The sequence below is a fragment of the Mesocricetus auratus genome, unplaced genomic scaffold (genome assembly GCF_017639785.1).
Source record: "Mesocricetus auratus isolate SY011 unplaced genomic scaffold, BCM_Maur_2.0 Super-Scaffold_100021, whole genome shotgun sequence".
Classification (NCBI taxonomy): domain Eukaryota; kingdom Metazoa; phylum Chordata; class Mammalia; order Rodentia; family Cricetidae; genus Mesocricetus; species Mesocricetus auratus.
This window is the reverse complement of record NW_024429202.1, coordinates 6,328,922-6,343,009: the sequence shown is the minus strand read 5'-3', so window position 1 is coordinate 6,343,009 and position 14,088 is coordinate 6,328,922. Positions and strand designations below refer to the sequence as shown.

Below are 14,088 nucleotides of genomic sequence, written 5' to 3'. Positions count from 1 at the left end.
GTCATCACACCAACCTTGCTTTCTTCTTCAAATTGCATTTTACCTATTCATCCTCCCCCCCCCCGTGTGTGTGTGTGTGTGTCTGTGTGTGTGTGTGTGTGTGTGTGTGTGTGTGTGTGTGTGTCTGTGTGTGAGCATTTGTGAATCCTGGGGAGTGAATTCAAACTGTCAGTCTTTTGATCAAGTGTCTTTACTCCCAGAGCCATCTTGATCAATAGGGAAACCTGCCAGGAAGCTGGGTGATGGTGTTGCAGTCGCTCGTAAGACATTTCATTGTGAAGTGGGAAGAAACATTCCTGTGTGGTTTTGTCTTGTTCTTTTAATATCATGTTACACTGCACGTTATGTATGCGTGTCCTAAGAACAATATGGGCATAGTTTGTTTACTTATTTTTGAGACAGGGTCTCACTGTGTAACCCTGGGTGGCCTGGAACTCACTCTGTAGACCAGGTTGGGCTTGAACTCCATCCACCCTCCTCTGTTGCCAGAGTGCTGAGATTAAAGCCATGCACTACCATGCATGGCCAGAATATAATTTTTTTTGTTTGGTTTTTCAAGACAGGGTTTCTCTGTGGCTTTGGAGGCTGTCCTGGAACTCACTCTGTAGATCAGGCTGGCCTGGAACTCAGAGATCCAGCTGGCTCTGCCTCCTGAGTGCTGGATTTAAAGTCGGATCTTTGTTTTATGGGTTATTCCAGCTCATGTTGGCTTGGAATTGAGTCTATAGTCCAGGTTGTCCTTGAACTTGGGGAGATTGTCCTATTAGGATTCCATGTCTGTATCACCATGCCAGTTTATGATGTCATGTTTATTTATTAATTTAAAAAACTTTATTTTTATTTTATACACAGGAGTGTTTTGCCTGTATATATTTGTGTGTATCACATGCATGTCCGGTGCCTGTGGACACCAGGAGAGAGCATCAGATCTCCTAGAGCAGAAATTACAGATGGCCCTACGGGTGCTGGGAACTAACCTGGGACCTCTGCAGTGGCAGCAAGTGCTTTTAACCACTGAGCCATCTTTCCAGTCCCCTAGTTTCTCAATTGTAATAAATGTTTGTAAGACAACTCTAAAAATGGGCCACAAGGGACACACGTTCCTCCATACAGAGAGTGAGTCCTGGGCTCAGTTGTAGCCACTATCATTATTCATGGTTGTAAATACATGTGAACAAGTTCAGCTTTTAAGTACCAGAATCACAATTAACTTTTTTTTTTCCTTCCTGTGGATCTGTGGTTTGATCCTAGGGACCTCATGAATTCTGGGCAAGTGCTCAGAGAAGGGCCCTTCTGAGAGAAAGAGAGGGAGGGGAGGGAGGGAGGGAGAGAGAGAGAGAGAGAGAGAGAGAGAGAGAGAGAGAGAGAGAGAGAGAGAGAGAGAGAGAGAATTGTTATTAGAGAAACAGTTTTTTTTTTTTTTTTTTTTTTTGGTTTTTCGAGACAGGGTTTCTCTGTAGCTTTGGAGGCTGTCCTGGAACTCACTTTGTAGACCAGGCTGGCCTCGAACTCACAGAGATCCGCCTGCCTCTGCCTCCCGAGTGCTGGGATTAAAGGCGTGCGCCACCAATGCCCGGCTGAGAAACAGTTCTTTTAAGAGGAATTAGAAGGACAAGTTTCACTACTGGGTAGCACACTGGCCTTGAACCTGCAGCAATCCCCCTGCCTCAGACTCATGAGTGCTAGGATTAAAGATGTGGACCACCACAGTGCGTTTAGAAACTACTGCCTTTGCATGTTCACTTTGCCCCAGATATGTGCAAGATACTTTCGGCCCTTTAGTCTTCAAACACTTCCTCCAACTGGAGGAAAAGAGAAGCAGACAGCAGAGGACAGTCTTTCCTCAGAGTCATGGGTGTGGACCCAGAGTTTGGACTGAGTGCAGCCTTTGTCCACCTTCCTGTTTGGGGTGGTGTCCCCTCATCCTCGCCCATACCTGCTTTGTCTCTCTTCTTGTCAATTCAATGATCTGAAGTAACTGCGAGATGATTGGCCTCACCTGTCACCTGGTTCCCCCTTCTGGGTTTCAAATGGAGACATTCCAGTGTTAAAGAGGGGAGGGCATGGGAGGAGGAAGGAGGCATGGTGTCCCTCTTCCTTGGGGCCTTGCCTCTGGCCTGTGACATCTCATTCCAGCTCTCCTCTAATTTGCCATTTCATTGAGTAACTTTTTGTAATTGGATGCACCTGGCCTGAAGCGCTTACGTTTACTCCGCCTGGTCATCTGCCTTCTTATCTGTTCTCTCTTTGAGACTGGAGTCTCCCGCGTAGCCCAGGGTAGGCTTGTACTTTGGATTTTCCTGCTTCTGCCTTCTGAGTGCTGAGTGCCAGTGTGTGTCACTGCACCTGAGTTTTGAGATTATCAGTGTGTGTCACTGCACTCGAGTGTTGAGATTGCCAGTGTGTGTCACTGCATCTGAGTGCTGAGATTATCAGTGTGTGTCACTGCATCTGAGTGCTGAGTACCAGTGTGTGTCACTGCACCGGAGTGCTGAGTGCCAGTGTGTGTCACTGCACCTGAGCGCTGAGATTGTCAGTGTGTGTCACTGCACCCGAGTGCTGAGATTATCAACGTGTGTCACTGCACCCGAGTGCTGAAATTGCCAGTGTGTGTCACTGCATCTGAGTGCTGAGATTACCAGTGTGTGTCACTGCATCTGAGTGTTGAGATTTCCAGTGTGTGTCACTGCATCTGAGTGCTGAGATTATCAGTGTGTATCACTGCACCTGAGAGTTGAGATTGCCAGTGTGTGTCACTGCATCTGAGTGCTGAGATTGCCAGTGTGTGTCACTGCATCTGAGTGCTGAGTACCAGTGTGTGTCACTGCACCTGAGTGCTGAGATTATCAGTGTGTGTCACTGCACCTGAGAGTTGAGATTGCCAGTGTGTGTCACTGCACCTGAGTGCTGAGATTGCCAGTGTGTGTCACTGCACCTGAGAGTTGAGATTGCCAGTGTGTGTCACTGCACCTGAGTGCTGAGATTGCCAGTGTGTGTCACTGCACCTGAGTGTTGAGATTACCAGTGTGTGTCACTGCATCTGAGTGCTGAGATTATCAGTGTGTCACTGCATCTGAGTGCTGAGTACCAGTGTGTGCCACTGCATCTGAGTGCTGAGATTATCAGTGTGTCACTGCATCTGAGTGCTGAGTACCAGTGTGTGTCACTGCACCTGACTGCTGAGGTTACCAGGGGCTTCATTCATGTAAATCAAACACTCTACCCACTGAGTACATCCCCAGCCCTTGCTCTGTTGCTTGGTCTTCAGTTTTATTCTTTGAGGGGCAGGGATGGTGAAGCAGACCAGTGCAGGAGTTCTCGGAGCCATTGCTCCTTCAATAGGCAGCCTCCATGTAGCTGGCTAGCTCCTTAGCTCTGAAGACCCCAGACAGAGGGGCTCATGAAGGCAAAGCCGCTTATAGAACTCAGCTGTCTCCGGGCCCTTCCTCAGTTAGGAGGCCAACAAGGGATAAACCGGTGCATACCCATGGGACAGCACAAGAGACAGGAGCATGAGCTGGTCAAGAGCTGGGGTGGGGGCAGGCGCTCTCCGGCCTCCACTGCTAAGCCTCCCCCCTTCCTAACTCAAGAGTGTTTAACTTTTCTTTCCCCTCATTCTCTCTTCCAAATCCTTAAGCATGTTTGCCCTGCTCTAGGATTTCCCCCTCCATGCTTTTTTTTTTGATTTCTCCCATTCCATTTCTACAGATGCTTACAGATCTTCTCCATTGCTGGTCTGAATGCTAAAGGCATGACTTTCTCTCTTCTTCAGTCCATCTCCCTCTTCCTGGTAGCTACCTGTTTTTGTTTTCAAACTCTAATACAAACTCTTTTTTTTTTTTTTTTTTTTTTTTTTTTGGTTTTTCAAGACAGGGTTTCTCTGTATTGTTTTTGGAACCTGTCCTGGAACTCGCTTGGTAGACCATGCTGGTCTCGAACTCACAGAGATCCACCTGCCTCTGCCTCCTGAGTGCTGGGATTAAAGGCATGCACCACCAACGCCCAGCAGAAGTATATTATTTTACCCCCTTCTCTTTTTTGGGTTTCTCTGTGTAGCCTTGGCTGTCCTGGAACTCACTCTGTTGACAAGGCTGGCCTTGAACTCATAGACATCCACTTGCCTCTGCCTCCTGAGTGCTGGGATTAAAGATGTGTGCCACCACTGCCTGGCTATTTTGCCCCTTTTAACAGGGACTGAGGTGCTAATACTCAGATTGAGTGAATAAGTAACCATTGAACGGTCACATAGCTATCGAGTGGTGGAGGCATGCTGCCGTCTCGTCTAGCTCCTGAGCTCATGCCCTTGCAACAGGGGAGGGGTTAGGAGGGAAAAGAGGAAAGAGAGGTGCTGGGTTCAAAGCCGGGCAGTTGGTACCTGCTAGGCACGCTCTACCACTGAACTATGTCTCTAACCCCAGGGCTTCTATTTACTTTAAAGTATTAGAGTTTGTATTAGAGACTTACTGTACTTCCTGTAAGGTTGTTGTGTAGATGAGATGATTTATTACATCTCAGGTATGTTTGGTTCTGGAATATAGTACATGTATATGAAGTCCGGTTACTGTAGTTGGTGTTTATAGGGAAGTGGTGTATCCAGAGGAAATGCAGCCAAACAGGACTTTGTCTTTGCCCTTAAGGACTGGAAGTTTGGTGTTGCATGCCTGTCATCCCAGAATTTGAATGGAGCAGGCAGCAGGATTATTGCAAGCTGGAGGCTATCCTGATCTTCATTGACCAGAGCTACATAGCAAGACCCAGTCATAAAAAACTAACAGGTGCATGCAATTGGAAGGTAATGGCAGATCAAATCCAGCCTCAATTATATAGTAAATTCAAAGCCAGCCTGGGTTACCTACGCCCTGTCTCAAAAAGTGCATGCTTCCCAGGATTTTTCTTTTCAAGACAGGGTCTCTCTGTATTGTTTTGGAGGCTGTCAGTCCAGCCCGGCCTCGAACTCACAGAGATCTGCCTGCCTCTGCCTCCCTAGTGCTGGTATTAAAGGTGTGCGCCACCACCGCCCGGCTCCCAGATTTTTAAGTGTACGGTTTGCAGTGTAGGCGTGGTGGTACACACTTGGGAAACTGAGACAAGGAGCTGTTAAGTTCAAGGTCAGTGTGGGGCTGTATGGTCAGACGAGGAAACCGCTCAACAAAGAAACCCCTGGAGAGGTGACCTTCTGTGAGCTAAGCCCATCATGCCTTATTCGTCCATGTGAGGATGCGGTGGTGGACTCTGAGCCCTTGCTCGGTGCCCAGCAGGCAGATGGCCTCATTCATATCCATTGTCCCCTCTGTTCTGGAGCTCACTTGGGCTGAGGCGACAGCAGTGTCCTCAGGGGTCAATCCCTGTCTTCTTTCCCTCCTTTTCTCTTTCTTCCTCTTCCTTTCCTTTCCTGCCTTTCTTCTCTTCTTCTATTTTTGTTTTTGAGACAGTCTCACTGCATAGCTCTGGCTGGCTTAGAACTCTCTCCTTAGACCAGGATGGCTTTGAACTCACAGAAATCCACCTGCCTCTAAAGTGCTGGGATTAAAGGTGTGTACTACCACACCCCAGTCTTCTCCTCCTCCTCCTTCTCCTCTTCCTCTTCTTTATCTTCTTCGTCTTCCAGGCTCTGGCTGGCCTGGAATTGTCCACAGGCTTCCTCCCTCCTCCCAAGTGTTTGATCTCAGGCATGTGCCATCATGTCCAATGCTGCAATAGGATGGTTTGTTTTGTTCAGAGACAGGGTCTCGTTCTAGTCCAGGCTGGTCTGGAAATTTACTGTAGTTTTTCTCAACCTTTGAAGTCCTGGTATTATTTCCATAAGCAGCCACTATATTATTATTGTTGTTATTATTATTATTATTATTATTTGGTTTTTCAAGACAGGGTTTCTCTGTGGCTTTGGAGACTGTCCTGGAACTAACTCTTGTAGACCAGACTGGTCTCGAACTCACAGAGATCCACCTGCCTCTGCCTCCCAAATGCTGGGATTAAAGGCAAAACAGCCTCTGTATTATTATTTTTGTTTTGTTTTTTGAGATAGTATCTTATATAGCCTAGGCTGGTCCTGAACTCCTTAGGTAGCCAAAAATGATCTGGAACTCTTTTTTTTTTTTTCTTTTCTTTTCTTTTTTAGTTTTTCAAGACAGGGTTTCTCTGTGTAGCTCTGGCTTCTGGCTCCCCTGGAACTCATAGATCAGGCTAGCCTCAAACTCAGAGATCTGCCTGCTTCTGTCTCCTGAGTGCTAGGATTAAAGTTGTTTGTCATCACCCACCAGTAACCTTGAATTTTTTTTTTTTGTTTTGTTTTTTTTGTTTTTCGAGACAGGGTTTCTCTGTGGCTTTGGAGGCTGTCCTGGAACTCGCTTGGTAGTCCAGGCTGGTCTCAAACTCACGGAGATTCACCTGCCTCTGCCTCCCGAGTGCTGGGATTAAAGGCGTGCGCCACCAACACCCGGCGTAACCTTGAATTTTTGATCCTCCTGTTTCCCCCTCCCAAGTGATGGATTTACAGGTGTAGGACAACATTCCTGGTTCTACAGTGCTGGTGATTGAACCCTGAGCTTTGAGCATGCTAAGCAGGCACTCTACCAACTGGATATATCCTCAGCTTCTGCCTCCCCTTCCCCCTTCCCTTCCCTCCTCCCCCATGGGTCGGGGAAGGCAGTCTCATCAAGCCCAGACTGGTTTGAAATGTCTGTGTACTGGATCCTGATGACTGCCATCACTTTTTTTTTTTTTTTGGTTTTTCGTGACAGGATTTCTCTGTGGCTTTGGAGGCTGTTCTGGAACTAACTCTTGTAGACCAGGCTGGTCTCGAACTCATAGAGATCTGCCTGCCTGTGCCTCCCGAGTGCTGGATTAAAGGCGTGCTTCCACCTAACCCTCGCAGACTGCCACCATTTTAATGGTTCTGGGATTACAGGCTTGCACGTCACATCCGGCTCCGTTTGGCTTTTTGTTGTTGCTGTGGTTGAGACAGGGTTTCTCTGGGTGTCCTGGAACTCACTCTGTAGACCAGGCTGTCTCTATAGTGCTGGGATTAAAGGCGAGCACCATCACCACACCATTCTGCTTTTAATATGCTGATTTCGACCTACACCACCTAGACTTCAGTTGATCCACGAATCTGGGAACAATGCAGTGTCCCATTCAGCAGACCTGAGAAACCGCATTTGTTTATTTGCTTTTCATTTTTATTATTTGTGTGTGTGTGTGCGCGCGCGCGCGGGGTGGTGTGTGGTATGGGGGCATGTTACAGCGTTAGTGTGGAAGTCGGAGGACAACTTATGGGAGTTGATTCTTTTCTTCCACCATGTGGGTCACAGGGATCACACTCAGGTTGTCAGGCTTGGTGACATGATCCTTTACCTTCCGAGCTATTGAATCGGCCAGAAACTACACTGCTGCTCAGCAGACGCTGCTGCTGCAGGGCTGTGGAATTCATATAAGTAGACAAAATTCTGGAGCCAGGTTTCCCTTGACCAATAGTGCGATCTCTTCAACCACTACTGTGCTTCAGTTTCATGGTCTGCAGAATAGAGCCCTGGAATGCACCTTGTGGTAGGAGTGACCCAGATATGCAGCTATTAACACATTCCCTGGAGCAGTGGAGTAGGGTGCAAACGTGAATGAATGAATAACTTTGGGCGACTGATTCTCTCCTGGGTGGCTAGAGTCAAGACAGGGCCCATTGATGGGGAAGAGGGCACCCTCCCAGAAAGTTCTCTCCACTGTCTTGGCCGGGAGGGCCCCGAGGGCCCGGAAGCCTGCAGAAGCCGGCGCCCAGCGGACCAATGGGGCTGTGGGGAAGGAGGGGATTACGCCCGCCAGCCCTTTCCGTCTGCGGCCCCGCCCCCTTGGAACGTTGTGACGTCGGAGCATTCCACGGTTGCTACATCGTCGCGAGGGGCGGGGCGCCTGTCAGGGAAGCGGTGCGCGCGGGTGGCGGGCGGGCTGGGGCTTCTCCGTACAGTGCCAGCGCCAGCGCCAGACCCGCCCGCACCCCGCGCTCTCCCTCGTGCGCGTCGCCTCTCCGAGGACTTGCCGGCCCACACTGCTGCTCTCGCCCGTGAGCCGTCCCAGGATGGAGCTGCTGTGTTGCGAGGGCACCCGGCACGCGCCCCGGGCCGGGCCCGACCCGAAGCTGCTGGGGGACCAGCGTGTCCTGCAGAGCTTGCTCCGCCTGGAGGAGCGCTACGTGCCGCGAGCCTCCTACTTCCAGTGCGTGCAAAAGGAGATCAAGCCGCACATGCGGAAGATGCTGGCGTACTGGATGCTGGAGGTAAGGCCCGCACCGGTCCCCTCTCCTCACCCCACCCCCACCCCCGGCTCTGCGCAAATCCAAGTTGCCCTGTCGGGGCATCGTGAGTCGGACCACAGTCTTCAGGATGCTTTAGCGGCCCCGACTTGAGGGGCCTGGCCTTTTCACACAGGTACCCACCCTAGCCAGCTGCCTGCGTTCCGAACGTCCCTTTCTTTTCCCCAACCCCCGATCAGCTTCTTCTGTGACTGCCAGTCACTTGGCACTGTAACTAAATTTCACTTCAGGTCGGGAAAGCGGGCTAAGGGCCACTATTTCCCCTCTGGCTTCTCTCGGTGTCTCCTGCTCTGTTCCTCGCCCGGAGTTCTCTGAGAGCGTGTTTGGAAAACTCTGGGCTCGACCGCCTTCGCCCCAGAACTGGTTCCTGTGTCTGTCGCGGGGTTCTGGCGGGGGAAGCTGGTGGGGGTGGCGCGCGCTCGGTTCCGGTCCACAGGGAAATGGAAAGTGCGGGAGACCGCGGCAGGAGTTCCCTCCCTTCCCCTCGGGAGTGTGTGTGCAGTGGGTGGTGGTAATGAGGGTAAGGTCCCAATTCTCTCTAGGTGACCCTTCCGTCCCCCTTCCGCTCGCCGTGGGGGAGGGGAGTCTGGAATCCTTCGTGAGCAAAGGCTCCTGTCCTTTACACCCCCACCACTGGGGGGGGGAGGCCAGGCAGAGGAAGTGGGGGGGGTCACCTTGGGGAGGGCGCATCCTCCTCGGTTATTGATACTTGCCACTGTAAGTTTATCCCCTCTCTGTTTATTTTTTGCTTCACATTCCACTCTCCCGCCACCCCCCCCATGCTGCTGCGTTTCGCTTGGTCCTTCCCTAGCAATGACTCGTGCGCCATCCCTCAGGTGTGTGAGGAGCAGCGCTGCGAGGAGGATGTCTTCCCTCTGGCCATGAACTACCTGGATCGCTACCTGTCCTGCGTCCCCACCCGAAAGGCGCAGTTGCAGCTCCTCGGTACCGTCTGCCTGTTGCTGGCCTCCAAGCTGCGCGAAACCACGCCCCTGACTATTGAGAAGCTTTGCATCTATACGGACCAAGCTGTGGCTCCTTGGCAGTTGCGGGTGCGTGTGGAATCCCCCTTTGCCCCCCGCCCCCTGCTCTCAGCATACCGTCGCCCTATGAACTAGGAAAAGGAACGCCGGGCTCCCCCCCCTCACTCACCAGCCCTCCCCTCGCCCCAGGCCAGTATTTTGGAGAAAGAACTAGGGTGGGACAAAGGCCATGCAGTTGTGCTTTAGTTGCAGGCCTAAAATCAAATGAACCCCCTTCCTCTGACCATAGTGGGGTTCCACTCTTAACTGGTCTTTCCCCCAGATGGCAACAAGTCCAGTTGCCGGTCTCTACGCCAGTGCTCTGCCTCCGGGTTTACACAGCCACCGTGAGTTATTTATTGGCAGCAGCAGGGCATGTCTGCACACCCCCACCGGGGTGGAATGTGCTTCACGTGGGGGAGGGGGCTGCCTAGCATGAGTCTTTATCCCCGTGTGGACTTTGTGATGGAAAAGCCTCCCAGAGCTGATTGAAGCCAGGCCCTGATTGCTGGAAGGAAGTGCTGAGGTGTTTTCATCCCTTCCCCTTCTCTTCCCGAAGACAGAGCCCCTTCCCTACCCTACTCCCTTCCTTGTCTTCTGAAAAACTGGAGCAGCTGCCCTGGGTCGCTGGAAGGGCTTCTCCCTTTGCCTCTTAGCCAAAGGCCGGAGGCAGAGACAGGGAGCTGGGCTGCAGCTGCTTCGATGTGATAGTGACGCCGGTCCCCTTGCCCTCCCACTCAGACCAAGGGCTTTCATAACCCTGTGGGGAGCTGCTGTCACTCCTGTGGTTTGGGAAGTGGCTCCTTGGGGCCTCTTGCTGGGAACTTGGGCTGGGCTCCTCCAGGCGGGGCAAAAATCGGTTGGGTTCTGCCCTGCCCCGGAGGAGTCTAGGGAGGAGGTGGAGGAACTCCTTGGATCTGCTAGAGAGCTTGAACATCATCTCCCACAGGGTCTGGGGGAGAGGGTGGGTGAGCTGGCACCTCCCTCCACCTTATTCTGTGGCTGGCCAAGCCTTCCCTGACCCTGAAAGGAGTCTCTGGGCCCCATCTCCTAGGGAGGAGGGCAGCAGGCAGGCTAATGTGATTGGCTGGCTGGGGAGCCAGGGTACTGGGGCCCCTGACTGCTGTGAGTCGGGGAACTGGATCCCTCTCCCTGTCAAGCAGCTGATGGGAGGCCTGAGTTGGGAATCCGGGAGGCCCCACAGCTCTTTGTGATGAATCTGGTAGTTTCCAGAGCCAGGGAGCAAGATGTTTTTGAGGGATTGAGGCAGGGAGGCAGGAGACTTCCCCTTTGTGCAGAGATTAGGGTGGTCTGCATTAGAGTGTGTGTGAGGAGAGCTTTTCAGAAGAGGCGAGTCCTCGAGGCCTGCGCCGAGTGGCCTGCGGTCAGAGTTGTGAGGGACCTCTAAGAACTCCAGCAGTCTAAACGCTTGCACAGCAGAGGCTGAGGCCCGAGAAAGGAGGGGGAAATTCCAACTGTACAGCACTGACCAGAATGCCTTCAAGCCAGGAATGAGCGGTGTGCTGCCAGCCTTGGGAGCTCTCATGTTGTCTGGGTACGGGGAGGGCGGCCACCTTCCCCACACTCCTTGGTTGGCCCTTGCTTCCTTGGAGGCTGGATGCTATTGGCTATCAGGGCAAGCCTCTGTGCCTTACTTCTGGCTCTAGTCCAGGCTTTTTCTGTAGGCTCTTCCAAGAAGCCTGGGGCTGACACCTAGGTCGTGGGACAAAGAGAGGGACAGCTGTTGCTGGGGTCCTGAAGAGGCTGGGTGGGGCTGACATTTCTACCTCACTGAGGAGTCAAACCCATGAGTTCCTTCCTGAGATAAAACAATGAAGAAATCCTCATGTGTGCAACTCGGAAATGCAACTCAGGCCAGGACTTGGAACCCCAGACAAATGAGCTGGAGTTGGGGTTCCTAGACTCCTTCCAAGGTCTCTCATTGGTTATGTAGGCTTGGGTAGGTGTCTCAGGGGTCATCTGGATTCATCCTGTTTGGCTTGGCCTCCGTGTATTGAGGCAGGACCCACCCCTGACGTCTCACAAAAGGGGTGTGGGTGGGGTTGGGTAATCTCCCCTTTGAGGAACCTCAGGAGTGCCTCGAGATCATTCTGTCTCTAAGAGACCTGGCTGAGATGCAGGGCTGGGGAGGGACAGGCTATTGAGGGTGGCCCTCCTTCTGAAGTCCTTGCCATCTAGTCTTTCTGCTTCAACTGATGCTGGCCTCACGTTCATGGGAAGACTAAGGGGTGTCATGTAATTCTAGCACCCAGTAATGAAGATTCTCAAGAAATGCCCTGAACTCATCATCCCAAGGTGCTGGTCCTGCAGCCAGAGGCGGAACTGCCATGTCCTCACCTTCCCAGCCACTGACTGCCTGCCCCTCCCTCTCCCCAGGAATGGGAGGTGCTGGTCCTGGGGAAGCTCAAGTGGGACCTGGCTGCTGTGATTGCACACGATTTCCTGGCTCTGATCCTGCATCGCCTTTCTCTGCCCAATGACCGGCAGGCCTTGGTCAAAAAGCATGCCCAGACCTTTTTGGCCCTCTGTGCTACAGGTAAGAGCCTTGGACACGTTTTTCCAATCTGAGAAAGTCAGGATTTGAAGGCTGAATAGTAATCAGGAGATTGTTCATGCTCAGGACTATTTATATAGGCTCTTGGTGGTCCCGGGATGGAGGCGAGGCGCTGTACAGTGGGAAGTGACTTGTTTAAGGACCCTGCTCCGGCGTTTTGGGCATTCTCTAGTTCCTGGCCAGGTCCAGCCTGGGTAGATGGAAATTTTGCCGTTCTCTCAGATCTCAGAAGGTTGGGTGGGGTACAGTGGTTCAGTCAGATGCCAGCACCATGCACACACAGCAAACCCTCCCCTTGTCCCTGAGTCACCCCACCCACTGCTGGGGGTTCCCAGTATGCTGCATTCATGCAGCCTGGCATGCTGTGACGGGGACTAGAAGTGTAAGATGGCTCTTCTCACGGCTCCCCTTCTTTTACAAGATTACACCTTTGCAATGTACCCTCCATCCATGATCGCCACAGGCAGCATCGGGGCTGCAGTTCAAGGCCTAGGAGCCAGTTCTATGTCTGCAGATGAGCTCACAGAGTTGCTGGCCGGAATCACAGGCACTGAAGTGGTAAGTCTCAGGCCCCATTCACAAAAAGCAGTGCTATCCCTCGAATCCCCAGGAGAGGGCAGCATCTGACTCCCCCACCCCCAACTCCAGTTGTAAACCCTGCCTGCTTCTGTGGCCTTTTATCTCCTGCCCCTGGAGAGGACCGGGTGGGGTGAAGGACAGGCATGTAGCTGCCCCTCTTGCCAGTGCCATCCTGCGCCAAGGGTGGGGGACTTGGTGTCAGATGCAGGGCTGCTCTCACACCCTTGCCACATCCTCTTGCCAGTTTCTGAGAACTGAGACCAATTCCTGGGCTGGGCTGTGGCCTAACCTCCCCAGACTTCCCGGTGTGCAGGGGGAGGCCTTTCCCTTGTACCTGCCTGTTGTCACTGACCTTGCTGTTCTTCCTAGGACTGCCTGCGGGCCTGTCAGGAGCAGATCGAAGCTGCACTTCGGGAGAGCCTCAGGGAAGCTGCCCAGACGGCCCCCAGCCCAGTGCCCAAAGCCCCCCGGGGATCTAGCAGCCAGGGGCCCAGTCAGACCAGCACTCCCACAGATGTCACAGCCATCCACCTGTAGCTTGTGACAGGCCCCCTCAGGTGGCCACCAAGCAGAGGAGGGGCCACTGCCACCCCCGCCCTTCCTCTAGGAACAATCCATGCCATATCTGAAACCCGAGGGGGGGCCTTCTCCCCCTCACGAAGCCCAAGGGGCCAGGTCCTGCCTACCCCCACAGTTGTGCACTAAGGTGCTGGTTGGCCATGAGGGCTCGGCGTGGCCAGTCAGCTCCTCCTCCTCCCCACTTGACCAGCCCGGCTGTTCTGGGCCATGCTGGTCAGAGAAATCTAAACAGGTAAAGTTCATGCACCAGCATTCCTTTTTGAGTCCCTCCTCTCTCTGGGGCTCTAATTTTCTCAATTGCCAAAATGCCCCAGTACCTTCCAAAGGTGTTGCCCCTGCTAGGGCCAGTGCATTTGGATTTGGGTCCTTCAGGCATCCTGATAGCCATGCATGAGGAACCAGATAGATGGCTGCTGTGTAACCCATGCTCCCAGCTGCTGTTAGAGGGAACAGCCTAGGCCTTGGCCAGAGGGGCAAGAGCCTACCAACTCTTGCTTTGCTTCCTGCTTAGCTTCTGTGCTTGAGGGGTCTTGAGGGGTGCTGATGGTCATTTTAATTTATTGCTTTGAATACAACTGTAAGAGGGTACAGTGAGGCCTGTACCCCACAAGCGGTGGTGACCCTGGTGGTTGCTGTTTCCCTCCCCTCTGCTACCGCTTTGTGGTCCAGGAGCTGCTACAGCCTGGGATGGGGCCGTGCCTTCCTCTCCGGGGTCTCTGTGCCTGTCTCCCAGCTGAGGGTTTAAGCAGGAATGGATTCTACGGAGGACAGAGCCTATCTGGAGAGGTCAAGCCCTATTGACACAGGTCTTTCCTTAGGCCACAAGGTTTGGGCTGGTGGCCCATTTCTATCATGCTGCCTTAATAAAGATTCCGGAATAAAACTGGCTTTGGCTCTTGCAGTCCCTGGGGCTGTGTGTAGAGGTAGGGAGGCACAAGTCAGCTGTCTCAGGCAGGGAACATTTCTTCTTAGAGGAGTGGCCACCATACCACAGAGGGCTTCATGGGAAAACAGGGCTGGACACTTTTATG

The 14,088-nt window shown here is 52.6% G+C and overlaps 1 protein-coding gene across 4 annotated transcripts in view; it reads left to right on the top strand.

The window, feature by feature from the left end:
• Positions 1-13,940, top strand: part of Ccnd3 (cyclin D3) — a 90,352-nt gene extending 76,412 nt beyond the window's left edge. The window contains exons 1-5 of one of the 4 annotated variants that reach the window (XM_005072382.4): positions 7,885-8,266; positions 9,139-9,354; positions 11,722-11,881; positions 12,321-12,457; positions 12,848-13,940. In XM_005072382.4, the coding sequence (XP_005072439.1) occupies positions 8,069-8,266; positions 9,139-9,354; positions 11,722-11,881; positions 12,321-12,457; positions 12,848-13,015 (879 nt within the window). In that variant the 5' untranslated portion in view covers positions 7,885-8,068 and the 3' untranslated portion in view covers positions 13,016-13,940. The other 3 variants (XM_013115126.3, XM_021228590.2, XM_021228591.2) reach the window with 3 other exon arrangements.
• Positions 13,941-14,088: the final 148 nt, after the last annotated feature.